This window comes from Macrotis lagotis, chromosome 5, assembly GCF_037893015.1.
Source record: "Macrotis lagotis isolate mMagLag1 chromosome 5, bilby.v1.9.chrom.fasta, whole genome shotgun sequence".
NCBI classification, from domain to species: Eukaryota; Metazoa; Chordata; class Mammalia; order Peramelemorphia; family Peramelidae; genus Macrotis; species Macrotis lagotis.
Window position 1 is genome coordinate 74783798 of NC_133662.1, and position 26813 is coordinate 74810610.

Below are 26813 nucleotides of genomic sequence, written 5' to 3' on the forward strand. Positions count from 1 at the left end.
AATAGTACAAATCATATGAAGGAGGAAAAGGTCAAGAACCTCTAGAAAAATAATGAAAATAAATATGACTTAACAGTGCCAAATCTAAAAAACACAAATAAAAAGCAGTAATTTATAAAATGTTTCATATTGGTTAAAAAAGTGAAAGATTGGGGCAGCTAGGTGGCATAGTGGATAAAACACCGGCCTTGGAGTCAGGAGTACCTGGGTTCAAATCTGGTCTCAGACACTTAATAATTACCCAGCTGTGTGGCCTTGGGCAAGCCACTTGACCCCATTTGCCTTGCAAAAACCTAAAAAAAAAAAGTGAGAGATTTATATTCCAGTTACTTAAGCAAATATGTCTATTACCCTAGTATTATATAAACACAAAGACCCCACCATAAATTATATGGACTTGATAAGAACTGCAGAAAGACAGACCATTAAGGGAGAAAATCAGTTTAGATCAACACCTTATACTTTATAGCAAGATAAGTTCTAAATGAATATATGATCTAGTTATAAAAGATAGCATCATAAACAACTTAAAGACACATGATAAAAGTTATCTGTTGGATCTGTAGATTGGAGAAAAATTCATGATCAAAGAATAAAGGATTATAGAAGATGAAATAGATAATTTTGGTAACAAAATGTAGAGGTGTTTTCATAAAAAAAAATCTCATTAAGCTATTATTAAAACAGAAACAGCTGGAGAAAAAAATTTTGCAACCAATTTCTCAACTAGTAATAACCAGTTCTCAAAGGATGAAACCCAGGCTATCTATAGCCATATGAAAAAATGGTCTAAATCATGTCTAATTAGAAAAATACAAATTAAAGCAGTTCTAAGATTCTACCTCACATGTATCAGAGTGCCAGAGATGACAAAGAAGGGAAATTATAAATATTGGAAAGAATCTTAGAAAGGAGATACATTGGGTGCACTGTTGGTGAACCTATGAATTAGTATAACCATTCTGGAAAACAATTTGGAATTATACACAAAAGTTACTAAATAGTATATGCCCGTTGACCTAATATACCTCTTGCATCCCCCCAAAAAAATTAAAGAAAAAAGGATCTTTTTGTAAAAAAATATAGCAACTCTTTTTTTTTAATGGTGGCAAAAAATAAAAAACCCAGAATTAAAGATTTGTTCATTATTTGAGAAATGTCTGAATAAGCTGTGATACATGAATGTGAGGATTGTGCAGTAAGAAAAGATGACATAATTTTGAAAAGATATGGAAAAATTTATGTACTGATTCAAAGTCATATAAATCAAACCAGAAGAACAGTCCATTTTATAATTTCAGTAGTGTAAAAATGAAAAATTTTGAAGATTTTTGTAGGCTGAAAAATGAAATGGTCAGAACAAGAAACAGTTTATACAGTAATAACAATACTGTAAAAACATACAACTCTGAAGGCTGGAAGAATTGTTAGAATATTCCATCAGGATTCCAAAAGACTGATACATGTGTTTCTATTAAGTCATTGAGGGAAATGCTTGACCATACAATTGTTACACAATTTTTTTCTTTTCATTTTAAGTGTTTTTGCTTTGTTAAACAGGGCAGCTAAGTGCAATACAACCCCATACCAGGAGTCAAGAGATTTGAGTTCAAATTATTATTTGAATTTATTAACTTATTAAATTTTATAGTGCTAAATGCTGGCTTATCTATATAGGAAGATGGACATGACATAGATGGTCACTTATTAACTCATTAACATATTAATTCATTTATTAACTTATTAAAACTGTATGACCCTGAGCAAGTCACTTCACCCCTCTGTGCTTCAGTTTCCTCATTCTATAAAATGGAGATAATAATAGCACGTGCCTCTCAGGGTTGTTGAGAGGATCAAATAAGTTAATAATTGAAAAATGTTTAGTAAAGTGCCTCAGACACAGTAAGCTCTTCAAATATTCTCATCCTTTTTTTTTTCCTGAATGGTTTTCATTCATGATCTCGTTATTATTTTAGGAACTGAGGCCTGACTAAAGCTTTATTTTTTTTAGGTTTTTATTTATTTTTATTTTTTTGCAAGGCATTGGGATTAAGTGAATTGCCCAAGGCCACATAGCTTGGTAATTAAGTGTCTGAGGCCAGATTTGAATTCAGGTACTCCTGATTCCAGGGCCAGTGCTCTATCTACTGCACCACCTAGCCACCCTCTAAAGCTTTATTAATGGACAGGCTGACTCTGGATCTCAGTTTACTCATTGGGGAGAAAAATTATGTTAATTGCCTACTTCTCAGGGTTCAAAGATGTAGAGCTAGAAAAGACCTTAGAAATTATCCAGCCTAACTTCCTCATTTTATAGAGTCAGAGAAGTTTAAGTGATTGCTCAGAGAAGGTGAGGTGGTAGGTCCAGGATTAAAACCAATTGACATTAAATCATACATTCTTTCTAGTCCATCAAGCTGCTTGGCACTGGTCTTCTTTCACGACCTAGAGCGAGCGCTAAAGAAATGTGAGTTCTTTTGGAATGAAAACTCCTTTCACCATTTATATCATGTCTATCTTCCTATATGTAGCCTGCACTCAGTACTATAAACCAGAAATCAAAAAGGGAATATAATAAAACATTTAAATAAAATAAAACAAATGAGGAAAAATAGTTCACTGATTATCTTTCTTAAAACTGAAGATGGTGTAATATGTGTTAAGTTAATGAAAAAACAAAGGTAATGTCTTTCTTTAGAATAAAACAGATTTTTGTTTTCAGAAACATCTTTCTTTGGAAGTCTGCATGCTCCAATTTTTTTTTGCTTACATTCAAAGGTAAGACAAGTTTTTTCTTACTACTTTACCTGTTCAGAAAAAAAAAATAAGATAAGAGGAGTTATAATCCTTTTTTATTAAGTCTTAATGTATCCTCTCTTGCTTATGCCACTACTCAACTTCCATAATCAAGTCCAGTTATACAGAGAGACATTGGATTAGGTTATATAAGAGTGAGAACTTAAGGAAAGCTGGAATTTTAGTAAAAATGAAAGACCTGAATCACTTTTGAAGTATTACTAACATTGATATAATTTTTGGACTTAGTAGACAGCATACTGGGAAGAAATGTTTTAATTCATTTTCTTTTAACTGATTTAGTTTGTCATAATTCCAGCTTTTAGTTTATCGTAATTTTTACTGATGATGAGAAAAAACTTATAACTTAGACTTGCTTATGAAATACTCCCAAGATCCACTACTCCACTACAACAAGCTTTCTTAACTATCCCTTGTTATTTTTTTTACAATTTCTTATAAATTAGCATACTAACTGAGTAAACCATAAAGTTATGTGGTATATTTTAATAGATGGCAACATAGACTAAAGACAAATATTTAAGCTCTGAACTTATATGTAATAAGAAGGTAGGTTTAAGGTAAAGCTTAAACAAAGATAATCTTAATTTCTTTGCAGGTGAGAGAAGGGTGTTCTGGATAGACAGTCAACCTTCCCTATGCTGATGTGGAGACTCATAGGTGAAGAAGCTAATATAAGAGGGAAATGGACAGACTAGGGTAGGAAATAGGTGAATTTGATTTCAGTGACTAAGTTGAGGTGTATAATTTGGGTTTACTTTGGGAGTTCAAATGATTAGTAGAATTTATCATTCTGAGTTCTATAGCAAGACATTTTAAAACTCATGGAAATTTTCAGATTAGGTATTTCAATTTCCTTTTTTATGATAATATAGTATGTATAGTCTTTAAGAGTTTTGAATTGGATCCTTGTCTAGAAAAAAATCAGGGGATTTTTCAGAAGAAGTGAACAAGTTTGTCACATAAATAATAGGAATAAGACTAAGTCATGACTGGATTTATAAACTATACTTGTTTTATAGGATTCCAGTACCCAGTTTAGTTGATAGCTGGACATCATTGCTGATTCTTCTGAAAGATTCCATACAGCTGAGTCTCCCAGCTCCAGGACAGTTTCTCATACTTGGGTAAGCAGTTTTACTAAAATTATTTTCTCTTAAAAGTGATACTTACACTCTTAATGCTGAATGCTAGGTTTGGGGTTTGCTATATATTTCCTTTTCCTTGTCATGTAATATTTTATGGGAATTGGGGAAGAGTTGCAGTAATTAGAGGTTAAATTAAGGAAATTGGTTTCTTCTGGAGGAGCAGCTGACCTTTTTTTCCTTGTTGAACAAGAACAATGAAGAAAGGCTAGCCTTGCTCTGAAAAATCTTCATCCCCATCTCCTGCCCCCCCCCCCAGCTATTCCTTGTAACAAAGAACTGAAAAACAAAAGAGGAAAAAAGGTCATACCTGATTAAATACATTATAGAATTGAAGAAACACAACAGACATTTTGACGGAATGCTTTCACAGTCCTGTCTCTGAAAAGAAATAAACTGAGATAGTTTTTCTTATCTTCTTTGAGACCAGGCTTGTTGGTTATTACAGTTTTCTGTTTAAGGTTTTTTCTTTTTATTTATATTGTTGTATATATTTTCTTGGTTTTGCTTACTTCTCTTTGTGTCAGTTCAAAAGCATCTGCAAAATTCAATTTTAATCTCTTTTTCTTTAAAGTAATATATTCTTTTTCTGTTGGCATGTTTTTAGAGTTCTGAATGAGTTCATTATGAAAAACCCTAATTTGGAAAATAAAAAAGACCAAAGAGACCTTCAGGTAAAGCATTATGTCTGAATGAACTTTCTTAATTAAAAAAAAAAAAAACCAGTAAAAATGCAGTTAAATGAAAAATAAAGGAGAAAGAAGCCTGAATGTAGTTAGGAGATGTGTTCCTTATACCTATTTAATACCTTAGACAAATCATTTAATTTCTTCAGCCCTTAGTTTTTCTCAGCTATCAATCTGTGACACTGGGCCCATGACTGGGCTCATGTCAAAGTCACCTTTTATTTCTTAGATATATATAAAACAGGGCAGCTAGGTGGCGCAGTGGATCATGCACCAGGCTTGGAGTCTGGAGGACCTGAGTTCAAATGTGGCCTCAGACACTTAATAATTACCTAGCTGTGTGACCTTGGGCAAGTCACTTAACCCCATTGCCTTGCAAAAAAAGCCCCCCAAAATGCTATTAAAAAACAAATGCTTACATACTATAAATATATGATGCTGTGGGCTGTAATTAAACCAATTTTTTACATTATAAATTATACAAAAAACTTGTATAATTGCATGTAGCAAGAGCTTTATTGTCTTTTTTCCAAGTTTATTTCTGTTTCATTTATTTCTTTAGGATGTTACTCATAAAATAGTAGATGCAATTGGTGCAATTGCTGGCTCTTCTTTGGAGCAGACTACATGGTTACGTCGAAATTTGGAGGTTAAAGCTTCCCCCAAAATTATGGTGGATGGCACCAATCTGGAATCTGATGTGGAAGGTACTACACTAAAACAGTTTACTTTTATTTTGGAATCATATTGATCTAATTTTTGAAGATAATTCAATAGATAGTCTAAGAACTATGATAGATTTGCTTCTGTTGGTCATTCTTGTGACTTTGGTTTTGAGTGAATATATTATTATTACTGCCTTTTGTTTTATTTAGATATGTTGTCACCTGCTATGGAAACATCAAATATAACTCCTTCTGTGTATAGTGTTCATGCCCTGACATTACTTTCTGAGGTAATTATTTTGTAGTGTATGATTTTTAAGGTGCTATCTGTTAGTGCTAATGATAATAGGGCTCCTATTACTGTGTATCTTACTTTTTAAAACCATTTTGCATTTTTTTCAGTAATTAAATAGGTTTTTCAATTATTTTTTTTATTTAGCTTTTTAAATATTAGTTTTACTTTATTAAATCATACTCATTGTATTCTTTCATAAATAAAATTCTTTTAAATGATAGTATTTATATTACAAATGGCTTGACCTTGTTTAAAAAAAACAATCTTATTGTCTATCCCTGTCTTTATGTTCCTACTCACTTGGTTTGTGATCATTTCACATTCCTAAGCTTCTGTTTCCCAGTATCTCAACTTGGGCTGATTGTCTTGTACCTTTTCACAAAATTGTGATGAGTAAAAAGCAAAATAATAAAAGTTTTAAGTCCTTCCCTCCTTTGGGAAGAGGGAAGAATGCAGGAGTGCCATTTAACCCATGATCTTTAAGTTGTTGGTAGGGATTCTTAAGAATACCAGATTTCTTATGAACCTGAAGTTATCACTGTTCAGCAGTACTTGTTTCAGCTCATAAGATCATACTTTTCTGATTCTTTTTGTAGGTTCTAGCTCATCTTCTGGATATGGTATTCTACAGTGATGAGAAAGAAAGAGTAATTCCATTACTTGTAAATATTATGCATTATGTTGTGCCCTACCTCCGAAATCACAGGTACTATTACTCTTGAAGTATATGGTATAAATATTTTAAAATTTTTTCTGACAAAATATAAACAAATTGTTTACATTTGTGGCCACCTTTGCTTTGTTCATTAAAATATGGACATATTTTTTATTATATAAAACAGCGGGAAGCACAGTGGATAGAGTTCTGGGCCTGGAATCAGGAAGACTCAAGTTTAAATCCAGCTTCAGACACTTACCATCTGTGTGACCCTCTGCCTCAGTTTCCTCAACTTTAAATTGGGGATAATAACAGCCCCAGCAATTGATGTTAAGAGGTGTAAGAGAGTGCTGAGCACAATACCTGGTCCATAGTAGGACCTAAGGTGCACTTATTCTCTTCCCCTTTTTTCCCATTTATCATGAACTGTGATTTTAGCAACCAGATTTACTCTTTGTTTTGCATTGGAATGTTTCTCATTTCTTTGCAAAATTTTCTTAAATAGTAACTCTATAATTCTTGCATGTATTTTTTTCCCCTTTCAAGTGCCCATAATGCCCCCAGTTATCGGGCCTGTGTCCAGCTCCTTAGCAGTCTTAGTGGCTATCAGTATACTCGGAGAGCATGGAAAAAAGAAGCATTTGATCTCTTTATGGATTCCAGTTTCTTCCAAATGGATGCCTCTTGTGTTAATCAGTAAGTCATAACCTTCCTTTTATCAACCATGCTGAACTTTTCCTAGTCAGAACAAGTCCACCAAATCAGAAGTTTCTGTGCAACCCTCCAGAATGTCTCTTTTCTCACTAATATATGTTCTAACCTTTGTCTCTTTTAGTTGGAGAGCAATTATGGACAACTTGATGACACATGATAAAACTACATTTAGAGACTTAATGAGTGAGTATTATAGACTGACAGAATAGAGTCATGTCCTTCCTGCATGTGCTCAGGCCTCACTTTTCACTCCTCAGCTATGGAAGCCATCAGATTGAATGACAAATATTATCTGCTAGTCAGTCAACATGGACCTGCAGAGCACATGCAGTTCTGGCTTAACCTCACTCAGTCTCTCTGCCAATAGAAAAGGAAGCCAGTACCTACAATCATAGTTCTAGCATTGATATGGCACTTTACATATTTTACTTCATTTAATCCTCGCAACAGTTGATTTTATTACTGTCAATATTAGTTTTACAGAGAAAGAAACTGAGGTCTAGAGCTTGATTAAATGAAATGTTGAGGGGCATACAGCTGGTGTCTAAGGCAGGACTTGAACTGAGTCTTTATGACTCCAAGTCCAGTACTCTATTAGACTAACTTAAAACATTTTTTTTTTTTTTTTTGCAAGGCAATGGGGTTAAGGAACTTGCCCAAGCTAGGTAATTATTAAGTGTCTGAGGCCACATTTGAACTCAGGTCCTTCTGACTCCAGGGCCAGTGCTCTATCCACTGTGCCACCTAGCCACCCCAAAACAATTATCATTTAATATTTGAAGAGGTATGATGGGCTTTGAATAAGCCTCTGATAATTATTAGCTTTGGGACTGTGGACTGTGGAGTCTTAACTTTTCAGTCTGAATTTCCTCAACCTGTGAAAGGGATAATAAATAAAGTGCCTACTTTATAGAGAGTGTACTAGTTCTTATTTAAGAATAATTTATGTAAAATACTTTGAAAGCTTTAAAAGCTATGTGAATGTTATTACTTATTAAATGTTTTTATTGTTACTTTTCACTGGGAACAACTAGTGAAAAGGTCCCTGGACTAGAAATCAAGAAAAACTTGCACTAGTCCCCAGCTCCTTATCTGCAGAGAATTGTAATCCCTGAGGATCAAACAAGAGAATATATGTTAGGGGTCTTTGGCAAATGGCTAAAGAACATTGCAAAATCCAAAGTATTGCTAGTAGTATTAATTAGTTTTATCCTTTATTTTCCTCTGCTAGCAACTCATTTTGCCTTCCTTCATTGTGGTTCCTGCATTTATCTGAGTATATCCCCTGCTTTTGGACATTGAGTTATTTTTTTGTAGATTTTTGCCCATTTTTGTCTCCCCAACCTCTATCTTCTTCCTGCACGTTGTGGCTCCCATCTTATATTGTTAGGTAATTTTAAGCATCTATGTTCCTGTTTCATTTAATGTGCTTATGCATGTTTTCTTTTTCAGCACGAGTAGCTGTGGCTCAAAGCAGCTCACTCAATCTCTTTGCCAACAGGGATGTGGAGCTAGAACAGAGAGCCATGCTTTTAAAAAGATTAGCATTTGCTATTTTTAGCAGTGAAATAGACCAGTATCAGAAATACCTTCCAGATATACAAGGTAATTAGTGGGAAACCATTATTTTTCTCTCCTACTTTTTGTAATTTACTATTCTTTTTTTTGAAAGGCAGTGGAGTTAAGTGACTTGCCCAAGGTCACACAGCTAAGTGTCTGAGTTCAGATTTGAATTCAGGTTCTCCTGATTCCAGGGCCATTGTGCCACCTAGCTGCCCCAATTTACTCTTCTTTTTAGAAAAATTTCCCCAGGTTATAAGACTATGAAATTAACTTAACACATACAAAAGAAAAACAATTGCTCCATGAAACTAAAGTCAAAAGATTTGGGGAACATATTGGGAGGGAAATAGAATTGCTTGTGACAGTCTAATAGAATTGCATTAAGGATGTGTTTACTTACTTTTGCGATCTCATTGACATTTGGTTTATATGAGATTTGCATCTTTGGTTATAAAAAGATGCTGGTGATTTTTGAAGTTTATGATTGTTACAGTTATTCAGAGGGGATGAAAATGAATTCAAGTAATGTTTGCAACTGTAGAATTTGGAAATTCTATCTGCAAAGACATTCTCATTAAATAAATATTTATTAGGCTCCACAATCATCTAGGAAATATCAACTTTGTATCCTCTTTATCATACCACTGGGCCAGCTCATTGAGGCTACATGTTACTGTTTATATACTTCACATATTCCTGACTCATAAGAAAAATCCTCTCTGCTTTTGAACTGCCTTTGCAGAAAGGATGGTTTGTTACCTGCCTCTGAACTAAATGTGGGTATCAAGTTCAATGCAATCTTGACAGAGAAGGTTGTCTTCCTGCCAGGGCATGGTTTTCTCCTCTTTCAGTAAGAGTTATGCCCATGCATAACCTTTTTTTTCATTTGATAAATAAGGCCTTTAATAACAATTGGGGACATTATATGTGGGAGGAGTGATAATAAACAGAATTATTCAGCAATAAGACATTCTTTATTTTGCTTTTCTCTTTCAGAAAGATTGGTAGAGAGTCTCCGTTTGCCTCAGGTGCCCACTCTTCACTCTCAAGTTTTCCTGTTTTTCAGAGTGTTACTTTTAAGAATGTCTCCCCAGCACCTTACCTCACTCTGGCCAACGATGATCACAGAACTAGTAAGTCGGTTTTGAAGGCTACAAGAAAGAAAGAGCCAGCTCTAGTTATATAATCATGCTTTCACTTTTTGGAGTGATAGACTTGGCATGCCAGTGACTGCTGGTTACAGAGGAACTCTATTTCTGAAGAATTTAATACTTAAGTAGAATGCATAACTATTGTTTTTTAGTCACCTTTTAGATCTATGTCTAAGTAATTGTTTTTTAGTCTCATCTGAAGCAAGTTTATCTTTTGTTTCTATGCTAAAATGTTTATTTCCTTATCATTTCCCCCTAAAAGTAGGTTTTCTTTCCTCCTGACTCTGATGTTTATCATGCTTGTTCCTTTGTTCACTTTTCCCCAGTACCAACAGCAGAAAATCCACTTTTATGACTTGCCTATCTAGTTGCAACTAGCATCAATTTTTGTTTCCAAACTCAAAAAACAATTGCAGCTTCTTGCATAGAAAAAAATAAAATGTAATTGATAAGACCTTGGAAATTTATCCTAAACATTAGGAAATGTTTACCCTAAAGCCTAATAATTTTATAGTAATAGGATTTGATACCATCTAATTGAAAACATTTTCACTTGATTGTTTGGTCTTCAGGTGCAGGTATTTTTACTAATGGAACAGGAACTCAGTGCTGATGAAGATATTTCAAAGTAGGTGTGGTTACTTTCAGTTTATTTGCCTGAGATCACCTTAAATTTTACTAAATAAGAGACATCACATATGGTTTTTCCTTTGACAAGTCCAGAACTCTCCTTGCCTTTTAATAAATAATGCCAAGTAAATTCTTATGCCAGTAGTGCTCACAAATAGTCATATCTTGAATATAGTTCTCCCTAACTTTTATGACCATCTAAGATAATCACAATTAATGCCTCAACTGTTTCAAGTATATGAGGATAGTCTTAAATAGTGTACTATGATTCTGCTTTATTACATTTCATCATTACTAATTTTACTATCCCATTGATAGTAAAGATGTCCTTGGAAACATCACTATATGATAAAAATATATCAGCCTAAATGGCAGGTTTAGTCCCATCTCCCAGAAGTGTTCTATTATTATAATTAATTCCACCCTTCTTGCCTAAGCTATATTTAGCAAGCTAGAATAAAGATTCTCCTGTTTTCTTGGCTTTCTAATTTATACCTAACGTATTTGCATGTATGATAATAGCCATTTATAAATTCCATATTTCTTAGGTTATAACAAAACTATTGAGGTGAGCAAAGCAGAATCCACTGGGCTATGATTGTTATTGGTAAAGCCAAATAACAGTAGCTGGACACCATAACTATTTTATTGGCTTTGTTGCATGATTTGGATAAATAAATTTTTTTAAACAAAATACAAATGCAAGATTTTTCCAAGAACCAGTTATGATACAGCTGGTGACTATAATCTTCCCTCACTTAGAACATCAGGACCATCTGTAGCTGGTCTGGAGACCACGTACACAGGAGGCAATGGTTTTTCAACTTCATACAACAGCCAGCGATGGTTAAACCTCTACTTATCTGCCTGCAAATTTTTGGATTTGGCTCTGGCATTGCCATCTGAAAATCTTCCTCAGTTTCAGATGTAAGTAAAAGCAGAATATATTTACTTTTCTCCCTTATAAGACTTTCTGAAAAATATTTGATATATAAATTGAAATCTTGATCCTAGTAGCTTATTTTCATTCTAAAAAGTTCCTTTTCCTTCTTCCCCCACCCCACCCCCCCTGAGTAGAATATAAACTATCTTCTGGACAAGAAATGTTTTACTTGGCTTTTTGTATCCCCAGTGGCTGCACAATACCTAGGGCAGAGAGGAGGGATCTAATGAATGTTTGTTAGTATTGTAATTTATATATTATTTTATGTGTGTGATTATATAAAGGTGAGCAGATTGAAAAATAAACTCCTCTATGTAGTGTTTTGTATGTAAGGGACCGAAAATGTGTTGATTAGTAATTACTCTTTTTGAAAGAGTATAAATTCTTCAAAAATAACTTCTTTAATGATGGTATCTATTTGATTATCTGAAACTCAAGGAATGTTTAACTGTAGTAGAGCTGTAGTTCTCTGTGGTGGACTTTGATCTCCAGACCAAAGGTGTGTTTGAAACTAATAATCCTTTTAATAAGTAGACTTTAGAATAATGAGCAGATAAAAAATTTCCTAATCCTTTTTGGGAACTTTTTCGCCAGGGAGTCAGTAAGTCTACTACATGCTTTTGAATAAACATCTAAACCTGGGCCCAATTTTTTCCCCCTAATTTTAAATATTTTGACAACTATTTCAGTATAATTGGTTTTCTTTGTAATCCTAAGTATTTTATTTTATACATTAGAAACATTATTCTGAAAAGAAGCCCATAAGTTTCACCAGATTGCCAGTTTAGTCTATAAGACCAAAAAAAACCCCATTAAGAACCTGAGATGAATTTGAGGCTGGGAGAGGGAAGCACTGTAGTACAAAGCGTACTAAATTCATACATGGGTTTGAATCATACCTTTATTATTTTCCTTAAAACTATGGCCAATGATTTAATCTTACTGGGTCTATTCCTAAATTGTGAAAAGAAAAGAGTTAAAATAGCACAGGGCTCTTGGGAAGGAATACTTTTAAGCCTTAAAGTTAGAAATGAGTTGTTGATTTTTTCCATTGTTCTTTTATGAACAGGTATCGCTGGGCCTTCATTCCAGAAGCCTCAGATGATTCTGGTTTGGAAGTTAGAAGACAGGGTACACATCAACGGGAATTTAAACCTTATGTGGTCCGACTAGCAAAACTCCTCCGGAAAAGGGTGAAGGTAACTTTTTGTTGTTGTTCTAGTTTTGAATTCTGTAATTTTACATTAATTATAAATGGAAAAAATGGATAGGTATATATTCAAAAAAATGTACATCATAAATTGTTCTCCAGTGTTAACAGGTCAGATTAAAGATTTTAGGGACAGGGAGCAAGTGTGGCCTAAAAGCAGAATAGTATGGTAGCAACTGATGGCTTTAATAGATTTACTGAGTGCCTTATCAATATGTTTATTCCCCAAGTCAAGCAATATTGTCAGAGTACAAAACTATCTTTTGTATGTATGGGTAAACCTAGCCCAGTTATTAACAAAAAGACAGAGGAAGGAGTATTGGTCTTTTAATTAATAAGGTGATATTGTGGTAGAGCTTGCCTATCAGACTATAAACACATTTAAAAATTAAGAAATACTGTAAGAGATCACTAGAGACCATCTCAATTATTATTTCTGCCTTATCAAAGAAAACTGTAATAAACTGAAATGATAAATAGCCTGAGGGCTGATTTTTTTCCTGCTTTGAAAATGATAGTTGATTCTTGGTTTGGGGGGGGGTTGACAAATTGAGTAAAGCCAGCTAACATTTGTGGTAAACAAACCAGTTTCATCTTCAAAAAATAGCAAAAGAATTATTTGTCTGCATTTTCACACACAGAGTTCGAATAATCCTGGTAGGATATAATCATTTTCATTGTTTTATTCTTACATGTAATTAGATCAAGGACAGGGAACTTTAAAAATAATGAAACAAATTCCATAATATTCTACTAATATTAATTTTAAATTCATGACAGCCCTATAATGGTGACATTTCTTTGAAGAAAGGTATCTCGAACTTTTAATAAGGATTGACTGAATATACATTTATCATTTCATGCCATTTTTTAAAATTGCATTTCAAAATGAAAATATATTGGAAAACACAAGTATATTAGTTAGAAGAACCAAATAGTATGCATCCTAAATAAATGGCCAGGGAACATATAAAACTGGTATCAAGGTATATTTTGGGCTGGGAATGGAGTGTGGAATGTAGATTTGGGTACTGGAAAAGTTCTCTCAGACACAACTATCTAAAATTTATGAAATTTTTTTCAAAAAGATTAATGTGGGAAATATATTCTAAATTTTTATTTTGGTTAAGTGTTTTGAATGTTATTATTTGCTAAAATAATGCAGTATCATGACTAAAATAAAGGATGATGGAAATAACAATACCCTGTAAGTCAGCAGGTATTCTGCTCAGTGCACAAACTAGATTTTGTGACCATATACACTTGAAGAATTTCAGACATAGAAAAGCGCAGGAGGGGTGAGGTAATAGAATGGTTAAGAGCCGGTCTCGAGAATCATGACTTGATGTCAGGGTGACCTGAGCTTCTGACTCCATGTGTGGCACCTCCTGGCAGTGCCCCTGGGTGGGCATCTGAACCTTGTAGTCCTCTAGGCAATTTTCTAAAACTCCAAGATGCAGAGCCATTGCTGTTCTGCGCTGGGGAGGCATTTCCTCATTAACACCAATGAAATCAGTCTGGATTTTTAAAAATTAAAAAAAAAAAGGACTACTCTCTTAAGAATAAATACTACTATAGGATTTTTTTTCCCTCCAATATGTAATGTGTCCTTTGGGTTTTGTCAAGTTCAATAATTTTATTTTGACCAATAAAATATAATCCTTGGCTCAAAAGCCAATGAGATAAAATGTTAATGGTGTCCTGTAAACCTGTCATTTTTTGAATGTTAAAAAATGTCTTCTCTTAATCCCCAAATTCTTTCTTAATAGACTACTTGTGAGAAATACTGCACTATTATAAATTCTAGTTTATAGCATATTCATTTAAAAAGTTCTTGTCTTTTGGAGGCCCATATTCAGACAGCAGCTCCAAGCTACATTCTTACCATATGAAAATGGAAAAATGATTGCTAAAAAGGTACCATTTAGCCCATGTAATTGTTTTTTTCCCTAGCACAGTGTGCTAGGGTTGAAAGGTTTGAGTTTGAGAAGGGCTAGATGATTCTGATAGCCTTTTAGGAAATTTTAATTACTAAGAGAATTCCTTTACTTGTGATATGACCTCTAGAAATGTAAGTAGATTTTCTTGCCAATAAGTTACCAGTGTGATATATTTGGCATTCAGGCACACTTTATATTATCTCTCGCAATTAATTAGATCATATTTAAGGGATGACTTGCTAGCCTGTTGCCCAAACCATATCTAAGGAATAAGAAAATTGTTTGGTGAAATCTTCTCATCTCATCTAGTTTACAAACCACAGGGTCTTCATGGCCAAACATACTTTGAATTGCAACAAAGGCTGTGAGTTTTCCTCTTTCCTTCCGCAGGACAAGGAGGAGAACTTTAAGACAGTGATTTTGGAGGGATTGGAGATGGCCAAGCATCAGGTGAGGGTGGCTCTTTGATGCTTGTGATATGGCAGCAAAAGCTGCCACATCAGGACCAGATACTCACAGCCATACCCAGGTCTGGATTTCAGCAAGTCCAAGAGAGGTAAACAGGGAGGAAGGTTTTCTTCAGAGACTAAGTGCAGGCTATTTTGATGAAGGCAAAGAGATGGGCCTAAGTTCTTCTCCATTTTTATGGGTTAACTGAGGAAACTTGAATAAGAGCAGTTTCTTTTGAATGATAATTCAAGTCAACCTTTTTTTTTTAAACTGTTAAAGAGACATTAAAAATCACTAATCAAGCACAAAAATGCTTTCTGATTCTGTGCACCTCATGTTTATTAGTTGTTTGGTTTGGGGCTAAAGGTTCAATAATAGTAATATAACTCATTAAAACATTAGTTTTCACTGCTTTTCAAGACAGCAAATAGAATCCCAGAACAAATGTTAATTTTTATGACAGATTGTTCATATTGTTTCTCTAAATAGTTTTCATTCTTAAAGATTTTCTGGCATCACTGAAAAAAATTTCAAGATTGCAGTTTGCAAATAAGTATGTGATTATGACTACAACTATTCATCTTTTCTTCTTATCCTAAGTACACAATAACCTTAACTTTAACACCCATCTCAAACCTCCTTGATTGTCATTATAAAGCACTTTTTAAAACAGTGCAAAAGAATAGTAAAGCTCTTTTGTGTGTCTTCTCCATCAGAAAAGTAGTAGTGTTAAAGCATTCCTTATGGGCAAAAGGTAGAAAGCATCCCAATAAACATCTGATCTAGGAAATTTAAAAATTGTGCCTGTCTTACAGATAGAAGCATGACAGTTCCCCTTCCTCAGTCTCACTTGGCAACATTTTTTTTTCCTTATTTCACTGTTTGTTCTGATTTTCATACCTATAACTCAAACTGTTTAAACATTTGTTTGGTTCTCTACTTCTGTCTTCTTACTGAGCTGTAAGACTCTTCTCATTCTTTGTTCATACTGTCTTTTGAGTTTTGAGGTTATCTCCAAAGGTCAATTTCCTGTTTATAATGTTTAGTAGAATCTTAGGGTCTCGTGTATAGAGGCCGAAGATTTCTGCTCTCCTCACTTTTGTTTGCATTCCCCCACATGAAACTGTGGTATAAACAGTTTTTTTTACCCCTCTTCACTTAACAGTGTCTCTACTCTGGATCATTTCCATCTCTTGGGTGAGAAGGGAATTGATTTTTTTCAAATGAAAATGACTATTTCTCAGTCTTCACTTTTAGATATTGTAGATTAAACAAGTGGCTAAACTGTGATATAAACTACAAGTAAAAAAAATCCCTTTGTTAATCTGAGGCAGGGTGCAGTAGAAGTGTTTCATAAAGCTCAGTACAAGTTAATACTAATTGACTTCTTAAGTTTTTAGAAGATAATCTCAACTGATTGCATCTTCAATTGCATCTTCAGGAAAGGAGGCTTTTGCAAATGATGGAAAGTAGGGGATTTTGATCCTGGCTTTGAATGGCAAGATCATAATTTGAAATTTTTGAGTATAGCACAGTACCTTACAGACAATAGTAACAGGAGCATGAGGTAGGGGAATTGCAGTATGGTGGAGAGGAGAGGGACTGTACTTGAACTAGGAATAGAATTCGGCAACTGCTTGGGGATGTGTAGTGTATTTCATCCATTAGATGACAATCCCCTTTTTGTTTCTACAGAAAAACCCAGAGGAAGACAACTCAGGGAGAACGTTAAGTTGGGAACCAGGACATTTGTTACTAACCATCTACACTGTGCGTAATATTGAGCAGCTCCTGCCATTCTTCAATGTGCTCAGCCAAGTCTTCAATAGCAAAGTCACAAGCAGATGTGTGGGACACTCAGGGAGCCCTGTCCTCTACCCAAACTCCTTCCCTAATAAGGACATTAAAATGGAGAATAACAAAATGTTTTCCAGCAAAGCCAGGCAAAAAATTGAAGAAATGATAGAGAAGGATTTTCTGGAAGGGGTGATAAAAACTTGACTCACTGGAAATGGTACTAATCTTCAAGTTAAATGTAATGGTTTAAAAGAAATCTTTCTGCGTTGTATAGTTTTTCTTTTATTTGTATGTAACAACACACTTCAGGTTGTATTTAATTTCAAAATTTGTATATAAGAGCAAATGTTCTGAATGTGGCCTGAATCACGGTTAAATATCGTTGGCTCATATTGATTATGGTGCCAGAGAAATTTCTCTCTCTCTATATATATATGTGTATATACACACACACACAGTGCACTTGTTTACTGTCTTGAGAGTTCTGTCTTCTGCAAAATACAAATTGCACATTTTTCCTATTTGTTTCAGGCTTTATTTATCTAAAATGACTTGGATCAGTTGTTTCCTTAACAGTGTTTTTCTACTAAAAAGTTGAACCTTGAAGGAGACTGAGTTTATTCCATTAGCTTTTTAAGTTAAGTGGGAAGTGTTCAGGGTGAGCCTAGTCTAAATGGCACTAACCTTGCTCCTAACCATCACAATAATTAATTTCTTAGCTGGTATTGGCAACAAATACACGCACACATACACACACACACACACACACACATAATCCAGTTTCTGAGCTACCTTAGTTACTAGGCAGCATTACTATATGGTAAGTATTAAGACACAATCAAAACATTTAATTTCTGTATAGAATGCATTCAGAATTTTATACTGCAGGTATAAACAGCCTTTTTTCAAAGAAGTGATCACTTAGAATTTAGTAACTTGTGTCTAATACCATCCCTCTTTGTTTTTTTCATTTTTAGAATTCTATTCACAGAATAGAATTTTTCAAAATAATCATTACCATAGCTTTTTTTTTACAAGAATCTAAAACGAACATCCATAAGTTTTCCACACAATTCAAAAAAGTTATCTCAGTTTTCCACATAATTTAAAAAAAGTTATCTCAGGTACCTTTTTTTTTTAAAAACGGTTTTTGCAAGGCAATGGGGTTAAGTGGCTTGCCCAAGGCCACACAGCTAGGTCACTATTAAGTGCCTGAGGCCAGATTTGAACTCAAGTACTCCTGACTCCAGAGCAGGTGCTCTATCCACTGCGCCACCTAGCCGACCCTCAAGTACCTTTTCCCAGTACATTAACTAACCATCCATTTCTCTATTTTGTGCTCTGCAACTAGGTAAGTTGTCCCCATTAATAATGGGACCATCACATATTCAGTGTTTAATAATGGAACAGTAACATTTTTCAGATTAGTTTTATTTACTACTTAAAATATAATTTTAGATTAGGTCAAAATAATCAAATTTAGTATTTTATTTTGAAAACTAAAGAAATATTTTTTTTACTTCATTTGATCGTAAATTAATTAAAAATTTTCCTTGTTACAAATCATCATTACCTTTAATGGCACTTATTTTTATTTCATACTTTTTAAAAAGTCCGTATACATTCCTTCAGAAACTTGGATTCGGTCTTTCTCCTACTCCTCCAGCCAGCTGAAATACTGCCAAGCTTACTTCCTTTGCAAGTCTATCTGCATTTTCCTGTGAATTATTTTAAAAATAAGTGAAAGAATATGTAAGTATTTTAATACTTGCTACTTGCTCATTTTTAACTTTGAAAGTTAATGAATCTTGTTTGGTCAAAGTCATTGATTTGCTTTAACAACTTGATTAGAATGTGTTCCTTCTTTAGTAACCAAAATATTTACGAACCTTTACCATCAAACAAAGCATGTGTTTAAATTACTTGCTATTTATAAACTTAGAATAAAGCCTAAGGCTTTCACCCATTAGATAAATCCTCAGCTTATCCCCTTAAGTTTTCTGCTTTAGTGCCTTGATGTACTTGGAATGTTCTTAAGTACAACCATACTTAATGGAGTCAGACAACGGTGGGGTTTCTAGAAAATAACCCCAGTTTAAATATTACAGATTTGGTAGTAAACTATACCAGGTGACTGAAGCCTCTCTGTCCTATCCCAAAAACAGTAATGTGGAAGAAATTTTATAATGCACCCTATAAATAAGAACTGGTAATTATAATCCAAATGCTACCTGTGAATCTGCTTCTGCATATACTCTGACGACATCTTCTGTTCCAGATGGCCTGACAAAAGCTCGTGAGAACCTATACTTCTTCACCAGTTCATCAATTACATCTTGTAGTCCTACAGGTGTAACTGCTCGTCTCTCAGCATCTGTGGTATCAATTACTCGCCTATCTGCAACCTAACACATGAGGAAAAATTGTCTTAATTCATTGTTAACTCATCTTTTACTTTTTTATTAATCATCCAAATTGAAGTCCAAAAAAGAACTCTGCAAAATACCAGTCTTAAAACATCATCTATATACTATTTGATCTGTATTCCATTCCATTTTAGCATATGCTATATCACTATTTGAGAGTTTCAACTTTTGACATTTTGTATAAACTAATTTCAAGACTTCCTCTACTTTAGTAAGGCAATAAGTTAGAAAATGTTGATAGATTTTATAAGTAAAAAGAAACATTATATATATATAAAATTCTGAATAACTTAAAAAATTCTATATCTTTTGTTATTAAATAATCTTTTCATTTCTAAAAGATAACTTATCAGTTAACACCTTGAAGCCTCCTAAAGTCTATTCATAATTTTTAGTTGCTCAGTCTTTTCTAACTTTCCATAACCTCATATGGGGTTTTCTTGGCAAAGATAATGAATGCAGTGGTTTGCCGTTTCCTTCTCCAGCTCATTTGACAGGTAAGAAGACTGAGACAAGCAGGATTAAACTGCATTTGCTCAGGTGTTCCTGATTCTAGGTCCAGTGTTCTATCCATAATCAACAAAGGAGATGTTAAAAACAAATATACTTCATTGAAATGAAGACACATCCAATAAAAATAATATCACATCTGAGAGTTTGGCTTCAGTAGCTTTTAAAGGAGATCTCTCACCGTGACTTTAAGTTGTCGATTTGGAAGATCAGTATAAATGGCATCCCACTGTTGTATTGATAGGCCTTTTAGAGCCAAGATTGCTTCAACTAATAGCATGTCTGAAATGGCATCACCAACTGTCTGCAGAATGAAAAGAAATTATCAAGAGACAAAAGAAATTCCTCTGGGTCACTGTGACAAAACTATAGCACATTTCTTCTAATCATTCTTCTCAATAACAATAATTGTGAGCTTTTCTTTCACAAAACTGTCCCTCTTTAAACTTTAAAAATGTTACACAAAAGACTAAATGTTACTTTATAAACAGCTCTCAAATTATTCCTCTAAACTGCTAAATGAAAGGCATGGTATTAATGATGCCATATATGTGACTGCATTCCATTCTGGCGATAAAATAGTACATGTTTGAATGAACACGTTTGTCTGATTTCCATAGAAGAGTTAGAAGCTGGGTATCTTAGGGTGAGGATGTACACTGAAATGGACTATTTCCTAAAGACCTAAAATATCACCAGATTCCCTCCATTCTTAGTCTTGTTACAGCCTGCTTCTAAACTTCCAATACTCTATAGATAAACATTCCAAGAAGCCAACCACTGTGTGACCAGGAACATTTTTAAACAATGTATTTTAATTCTTACCTGATTAATCAAGTCAATAATATTTTCAAGCATCACTGCAGCTTTTCTTTTTTTTTCATTTGTTTCTTCTTTTGCCAGTTGCCTTATTTTCATTTCAGCAGCCTTACTAAAAAGTACCTGAAATGAAATCATGAAATCACAATGATAATCTCCACTAAATAGTATCACATCAAACTCTTTACTACCCTCATATTCCCATCATAAAGCTAAAGACAATGGGTTAGTGTCAAGGACACTATAAGTAATGGTGTTCCTGACACTGTCATTTAATAAAGTAACACTGGAAATTAGGATAGGAAATGAGCACAAAGAGTTTTTTTTAAGAAGGCAGAAAGAGAACTTAAATAATTTAAGTGCTGCCTACTTTTCTACCTACCAATCTTCTGCCCAACTGTGGTTTCTTAAGATAGTCAAATTCAAATTCAAAGGAAAGGGGAAAAGAAAAGAAGAATGACCCAACTGCTTCATTAAAATTACTGTGAAAAAAGAAAGCTTCAGGTAAATCTGACAACCTAGGTACAGCATATATGAGGTTGATAGCCTCTGGCAATGGTGAATTTGATATGAAGCTTTTAACATCATGAACAATAAAAGTCATATTAAATGGCCAATTTCATCACATGTGCTACTGAAATTGCATATATTTTACCTATTACAAAGATCAATGATGACTACCAGCTTCCTAGATTATTGTGATAATTTTTTTCAGTACTCAATATCTAATTTTTAGTGATTTCATAAAAAAATGTGTGAGGCAGGGTAGGAGGGAAGGACAGAATTGTAATAATCATAACAGATTATTTCATTTTACATTCAGTCCTTAAAATTTGTTTTTGAGTATATATAGAAAAAAAGGCATTCACACAAAATGAGAAACAGAAGTATCCATTAGTAGATTGCTGTGCCTTATCTTTTACATGTTGTTTTAAACTTTAGAATGATATGGTAAATACTGTTAGGCAAATATTTTAGGTTTGTATACTAATTTTATATTATTAAACAGTTATTACACAAGTATTTGATAAAAACTTCTGCTTATGACTTAGCCAAAATCTTGGTGACTCTTGAAAAAAATACAATCATATATAGAAGTAGTCAGTGTTGTTACTTAAGAGAACTGGCTAAGACCTCAGTTAAAGTCCTGCCTCTTGACACTGTGTGTCTCTTAACCTCTCAGTGACTCAGGGAAAACTGATTCTTCAGTTAGAGAGAATTAACTGATCTGCATTGGTAAAAGGAATTCTACACTGATGAAAGCACAAAATCCATAATAAGAGCTAAAATACCAGCTAAAAATTCTAAAAGTCATTTTTTAGAGAAAACTTACTGTGCCATGGCCATTTGCTTCAAAATAAACTCCTATATCAAATTCTTGAGCTTTGTGGTGCAAATATTTTACTCCTGTTTTGGTACACTCAACAGGTACCTATCAATAGGAAGGAAAAAAACAAAATCTTGATCTGGTGACAGTAATTTCTGAAAGAAGATTAAAAGTGGGGAGTTGGAGAGACAAAGTAGGCACTGCTTATCATTAATTAAAATTGACTAGGACCCATAAGTCTCTTAGAAGGAAGGCAACTGGCAACAAAGGCACTAGAGAGTCATTTCAATAATACAGTAGAAAATAATATCAAAAATAATAAACATTACTTCCAAGCTTTCAAAAAGGAGAAAAACTTTCCTAAGAAATGAGATAAATGTTTTCTTTAAAAACCACTTGTTTTTATCAATAAGAGCAATTATCAAAAAAAAGTCACAAAGTAATACCTTCATGGTTTCTTCTAGATACTGTGTTGAACTCCCATTAGCATATGCTGTTTGTACAACACCCATCTTCAAATTTGCTTCAACCTAAACAAATCCAAACCATGACACTTAACTTTTTGTTTTTAAACCCAGAACAAGTTATAGGTGTAAAAATAAGCAGAAGGCAAAATCCTTAAATCTTTTTTGGGAGTTCAAAGCAATTCAGTTATAAATCCTTTTGTAATTTGGAAAGTTTACATAATAGAAATAATCATTCCCTGATTAATTTTGTCAGTTTGGATTTTCATTGATAGTATTTTATTAAAGGAGACATAATTTGATTGCTTTAAAACAAAAGTAGAAAGAACATTTTAAGTTCAGTCTTAAATAAGCTTCCTAAAAAAAAAAATTCAAGGGTTAGGTTAGTTTAAGGTTCTGGAAAGCATGTAGTTACGATAGACATTTTGTCCCAAATTCCAAATCTCAAAGATAGTTATTTTCTGTTTCCAAAGATGAAAAAGTTCAATGTTTAAAATGTCCCTAGTATCAAAAAATTAAAAGTACCACTTCGTTTGACAACACACAAAACCTTAAGCTTTTTTAGGCACAAAAATTAACATTTTCATGCAAATAAAATATGAAGAACTGTTTCACTGTTGAGACCCATAAATGCCATCCTACCTCCAAGAGGAGTTCTTTAAGAAAGCTGCTTATCAGAGTTGCGATTTTGTCTCCATCTATAAGATGGAAGTGACCATCAGCATCATTATAATAGTAAACAATTCTGTCTGCATCTCCATCAAAGGAACAACATCTCTCATAAGGCTTAGCTTCTATTCCTGGAAGCAGAACAATTTAAAATATAGTTGTCTGAATCTTATAATTATAAAAATTGAAATCATCATGGGAAAAAAATTCCCTGGAAGACATGTAGATTGTGTTCATGATCTGATTGCTTAATGAAAGCCATGATCTCCAAAAGACCTTTCCCTAGATGATTTGTTGCTGCCATTTCATGAAAGGGGGATTTTTTTTTTTAACAAGCAGACTTCAAATACAAATTTTAATAGTCTTCACAAATAAAATTATAACATTCAGAAGCAAAAAGTTCCTGTTACACTGAAATTTAAACCAAATATTGCTAATTACAAATGGACAATTTGTTGTCCAGAGTTTATTATAATACTAAGATATGTTCTAAGAATCAAGGTCTATGCTAAAAAAATTTGAGTCTTTTGAGCACTTTCAACAATTCCCTAGAAATTTTTAATAAAGTTTAAAGGATCACAATTTTTGCTTATGATTTACATAATAAATTTTATGGCTTAATTTAGCGTTAACTAAACTTAGTACATAAAACTTAGGTCAATTATTCTATCAATTAATTTGGAAGCTTCTCCAACTAATATGCATAATGACCAGAATTGTATAAAGAGAGAGGCCGAGTGCTTTAATTTATGTACAGAAACAGCAATTTTTAAGATAATCTATTACTACTTATAATTTCAAATCACTAATAGCTGATATTTACACAGTACTTTTAAAGTAATTTAGATTTATTATTTAATCCTAAACACCTATGAGCTAATTTTTTTCCATTTCTGTATATGAAGTCTGAATATGAGTCTGCATACAAGTCTGAAAGAGGTTAAAAGACTTGACCAGGGTCACAAAGCTAGTAAGGACTAGGTCTTCCAGATGCTACAGCCAATATTCTCTCTACTACTTTTTGAGAAATCAATGGCAGCAGAATGCCTTTGTCACAAAATGACTATAACAGGAATCAAAGACAATCCACTCCAAGCTGATACAACATGTTAGAATATAAAGCTCCTTGAGGGTAGAGAGGTCTTTTGTTGTATCCCCAGGTTTAGACTATTGCCTAGAAGTTATCTGTATAATTAAATCCACAGATGATGGGAGTTGCCAATTAAAAGTATTGATTACTCAAGTACCAGAAACAATGACTACTGCTCTCAAAATTATTATTAAAGATTTTTCTCTATTCTCACTTAACACATAGTTGACTTGGATCCCTTAGAAAAACTAAGTACTACAGAGGTATTAAACTGACAAAGACTTAATGAAAAAGTGAATACCAACCAATATTACCATGTTTTGAAAACTCATTTAAAATAAAAATTTTTTGACAACACAGACATCTAAAATAAAAGTAATAAAAGTAATCTGAATTTCAGCTAAAGTTTACCTGACTTACTAGGCAGAATAAGATAGTGTAAGTAAGAAGGTTTGGATCAAAGACCCAATACGGCTGTTATTTTCATATGGAAACTTGGAGAAATTAAGTTGCTAAATTTCTAAAGGTCTCAGCTTTTATACACACACACACACACACACACACACACACACGTCACTTTCCAGCTCTCTCTCACTTGTTAAGGATCAAATTTTTATATGATCAATACTACATACCCAGTGGAGGTTTCTGATGACTTTTCACAAAGTCAGCCCCACACAAGTGATTGAGTTTCCCTTTGGTTCCATCATTAAAGAGGTGCAGAGACAGTTCCCGTGGAAGATAGCATTCCATTTCCTTCAATTTTAAGGCTCCTATACCACTTGCACAGTCGATTTTCAAAGTTCTGTATTCATCACCGCTGCTAAAAGTCTTAAAAAGAATAAAAAATTTGTAGAGGAGATAAAATGACATAAAAAGCCAAAAATACAGTTTGTGTCCTTCAATAATCTTCTGAAGAATTTAATCCAAAAGAGATATCCTGATAGTTTTTAGTGGGGTCTCACCAAAAAAATGTTATTAATTGTAAAAACCAAAAAACATCAAAAGTAAATCCAGTTAAGCATGATAGTTTGAACAGCTTCATTGATTTAATTTGGCCTAGAAATCTATTATATTTGGCATCAGTTTTTACATAGGAGATGGCTTAGATGTAATAACTAATTCTACTCTGGAAAAAAGAAAAGTCCCTACCTACTTCCATTCATTAGAGAAGTATACACTAGGGCCATGGAATGTTGCATACACTGTTAAATGGAGTCAGTGTTTTGGTTTTTACTAAACTATTTTCTCCTTTGTTACAGAGGGAAGCATGAAATGGACAAGAAGAAGGTAATGAGGAATTAGAAAAATTATCAAAAATAATGTAAAGGGCAGTGGACAAAGCACTAGCCCTGGAGTCAGGAGGACCCGAGTTCAAATTTGGCCTCATACACTTAAAAATTACCTAGCTATGTGACCTTGGACAAGTCAATTAACCCCACTGCCTTGCAAAAACAGTAACCAAAAAAAGAAATATTGTAAAAACTAAAAGACATCAATAAAGTTTTTTTTAAAGTTCCATAATTCATTTTGCTATTAAAGGTTATGAGTTAAAAATCAGTTATCTGAGATACCATTATAAAAAATAAACAACAATAATACAGCACAGCATACTTTGGCCTTCAAACCTGAATGTCTGCAAACATTTAGCCATATTGGTCAAGTAGTTCTGATTCAGTTTCTTGCCAGTTTTACTCATTCCAACTTTGGGTGGTTCATAAGCATTTTTATTTTGTTTTTTTAAAAGAGTGTTTTACCTAGGCCGAAAGTACAGGGGCTACTCACAAGCCAATCCCACTTTGCTTAGTACAAGACACTTTGGCCTGCTCCATCAGGAGCTACCTGCTCCTTGTTGCTCATCACACTGATGCTGGACTTAGTTTGCACACATGATCTGCATAGTCCACTGCAGTGCAGAACTTCCAGTCTCAATAGCTATCTTTCCGGCAGCTAGAATTACAGGTGTGTACCACACCTAGCCAATTCAGTTTTTTTAAATCACAAATACATATATATACATCTATGTGTATAGATACAGCCACACACATATAAACTGTTACCCTTAGATATAAGGAGGTTAGAAAAGAGTCGGTGACCTATCCAATTAAAGTATACAATTCAAATACTTTTGTGACAGAACTAGTCATTTGATCAATGACTTTTCAATTTGTTCAAAGTCAAATTTTAAAACACATTTTTAAAGAGGTTTTCACCTGTTTTGTAAGGTCCACAAAGGCCTTGGAGAGTTTCTGGTAGTAGCCTTCTATAGTAGCCTTCCCATACTGCCCATTAGTATTTTGACAGCACACCAGGTAGTGAAGCTGAGGTGTTGTTACTAAGCCATAATCTGCCATGAAAGAGTCAATTACTACATATCTTAATTAAATGAAAAAAAAAAAGAAAAAATAAAGACTAGGGAAGATCCAAACAACCAACCAATTCAATTCTTTAAAAAAAAAAAAACTCCAGGGAGAGAGGAAACAAGTCAAATTGATTTTCAAATTAACTACATTTTACCTAAATTCAAACTGATTAAAATCTCATGTCTTACAGAATTAAGTGTAACTGAAGTTTCACTGTAAGCAATAAATTGATTTATTATAAGTCATTTCTCAGCTAACCAATCCCTATATTTCTCATATCCTACCCCAAAGTAAAAATTCATTTCAATGCTAAGGACCTACTATCTCTAAGACATCATACAAAGTAAAAAATGAAGGATGTACTCGCTTCTTTCAAGGAGTGATACATATCTACAAGGAAAACAACAGGGGGAAAGAAGACTAACAACTTAGAAGGACTTGGTGGTGGGAAGTGAAAGGGAAATGGAAAATGTAATCATTA

General features: G+C 33.6%; 2 protein-coding genes across 9 annotated transcripts in view; one reads left to right on the plus strand and one right to left on the minus strand.

Moving 5' to 3' along the window:
- DOP1A (DOP1 leucine zipper like protein A) overlaps positions 1 to 17182 on the plus strand; it is a 107586-nt gene extending 90404 nt beyond the window's left edge. For 5 of the 8 annotated variants that reach the window (XM_074237392.1, XM_074237394.1, XM_074187077.1 and 2 more), the window contains 15 exons: positions 2723 to 2778; positions 3840 to 3944; positions 4570 to 4636; positions 5211 to 5355; positions 5524 to 5603; positions 6205 to 6314; positions 6813 to 6962; positions 7102 to 7163; positions 8433 to 8585; positions 9540 to 9676; positions 10267 to 10322; positions 11087 to 11251; positions 12337 to 12466; positions 14808 to 14867; positions 16563 to 17182. In XM_074237392.1, coding sequence (XP_074093493.1) covers positions 2723 to 2778; positions 3840 to 3944; positions 4570 to 4636; positions 5211 to 5355; positions 5524 to 5603; positions 6205 to 6314; positions 6813 to 6962; positions 7102 to 7163; positions 8433 to 8585; positions 9540 to 9676; positions 10267 to 10322; positions 11087 to 11251; positions 12337 to 12466; positions 14808 to 14867; positions 16563 to 16868 — 1782 coding nt within the window. In that variant the 3' untranslated portion in view covers positions 16869 to 17182. Of the gene's footprint in view, positions 1 to 2722; positions 2779 to 3839; positions 3945 to 4569; positions 4637 to 5210; positions 5356 to 5523; positions 5604 to 6204; positions 6315 to 6812; positions 6963 to 7101; positions 7164 to 8432; positions 8586 to 9539; positions 9677 to 10266; positions 10323 to 11086; positions 11252 to 12336; positions 12467 to 14807; positions 14974 to 16562 lie in introns of all 8 variants that reach the window. The other 3 variants (XM_074237395.1, XM_074187076.1, XR_012468479.1) reach the window with 2 other exon arrangements.
- The window catches only part of PGM3 (phosphoglucomutase 3), a 30835-nt gene continuing 16604 nt past the window's right edge, over positions 12583 to 26813 (minus strand). The window contains exons 5-13 of the mRNA XM_074187079.1: positions 26183 to 26316; positions 24605 to 24800; positions 22853 to 23010; positions 22193 to 22276; positions 21753 to 21851; positions 20426 to 20542; positions 19782 to 19904; positions 18896 to 19069; positions 12583 to 18382 (exon numbers count right to left, since the gene is read on the minus strand). Of these exons, the coding sequence (XP_074043180.1) occupies positions 18293 to 18382; positions 18896 to 19069; positions 19782 to 19904; positions 20426 to 20542; positions 21753 to 21851; positions 22193 to 22276; positions 22853 to 23010; positions 24605 to 24800; positions 26183 to 26316 (1175 nt within the window). The 3' untranslated portion in view covers positions 12583 to 18292. The remainder of the gene's footprint in view (positions 18383 to 18895; positions 19070 to 19781; positions 19905 to 20425; positions 20543 to 21752; positions 21852 to 22192; positions 22277 to 22852; positions 23011 to 24604; positions 24801 to 26182; positions 26317 to 26813) is intronic.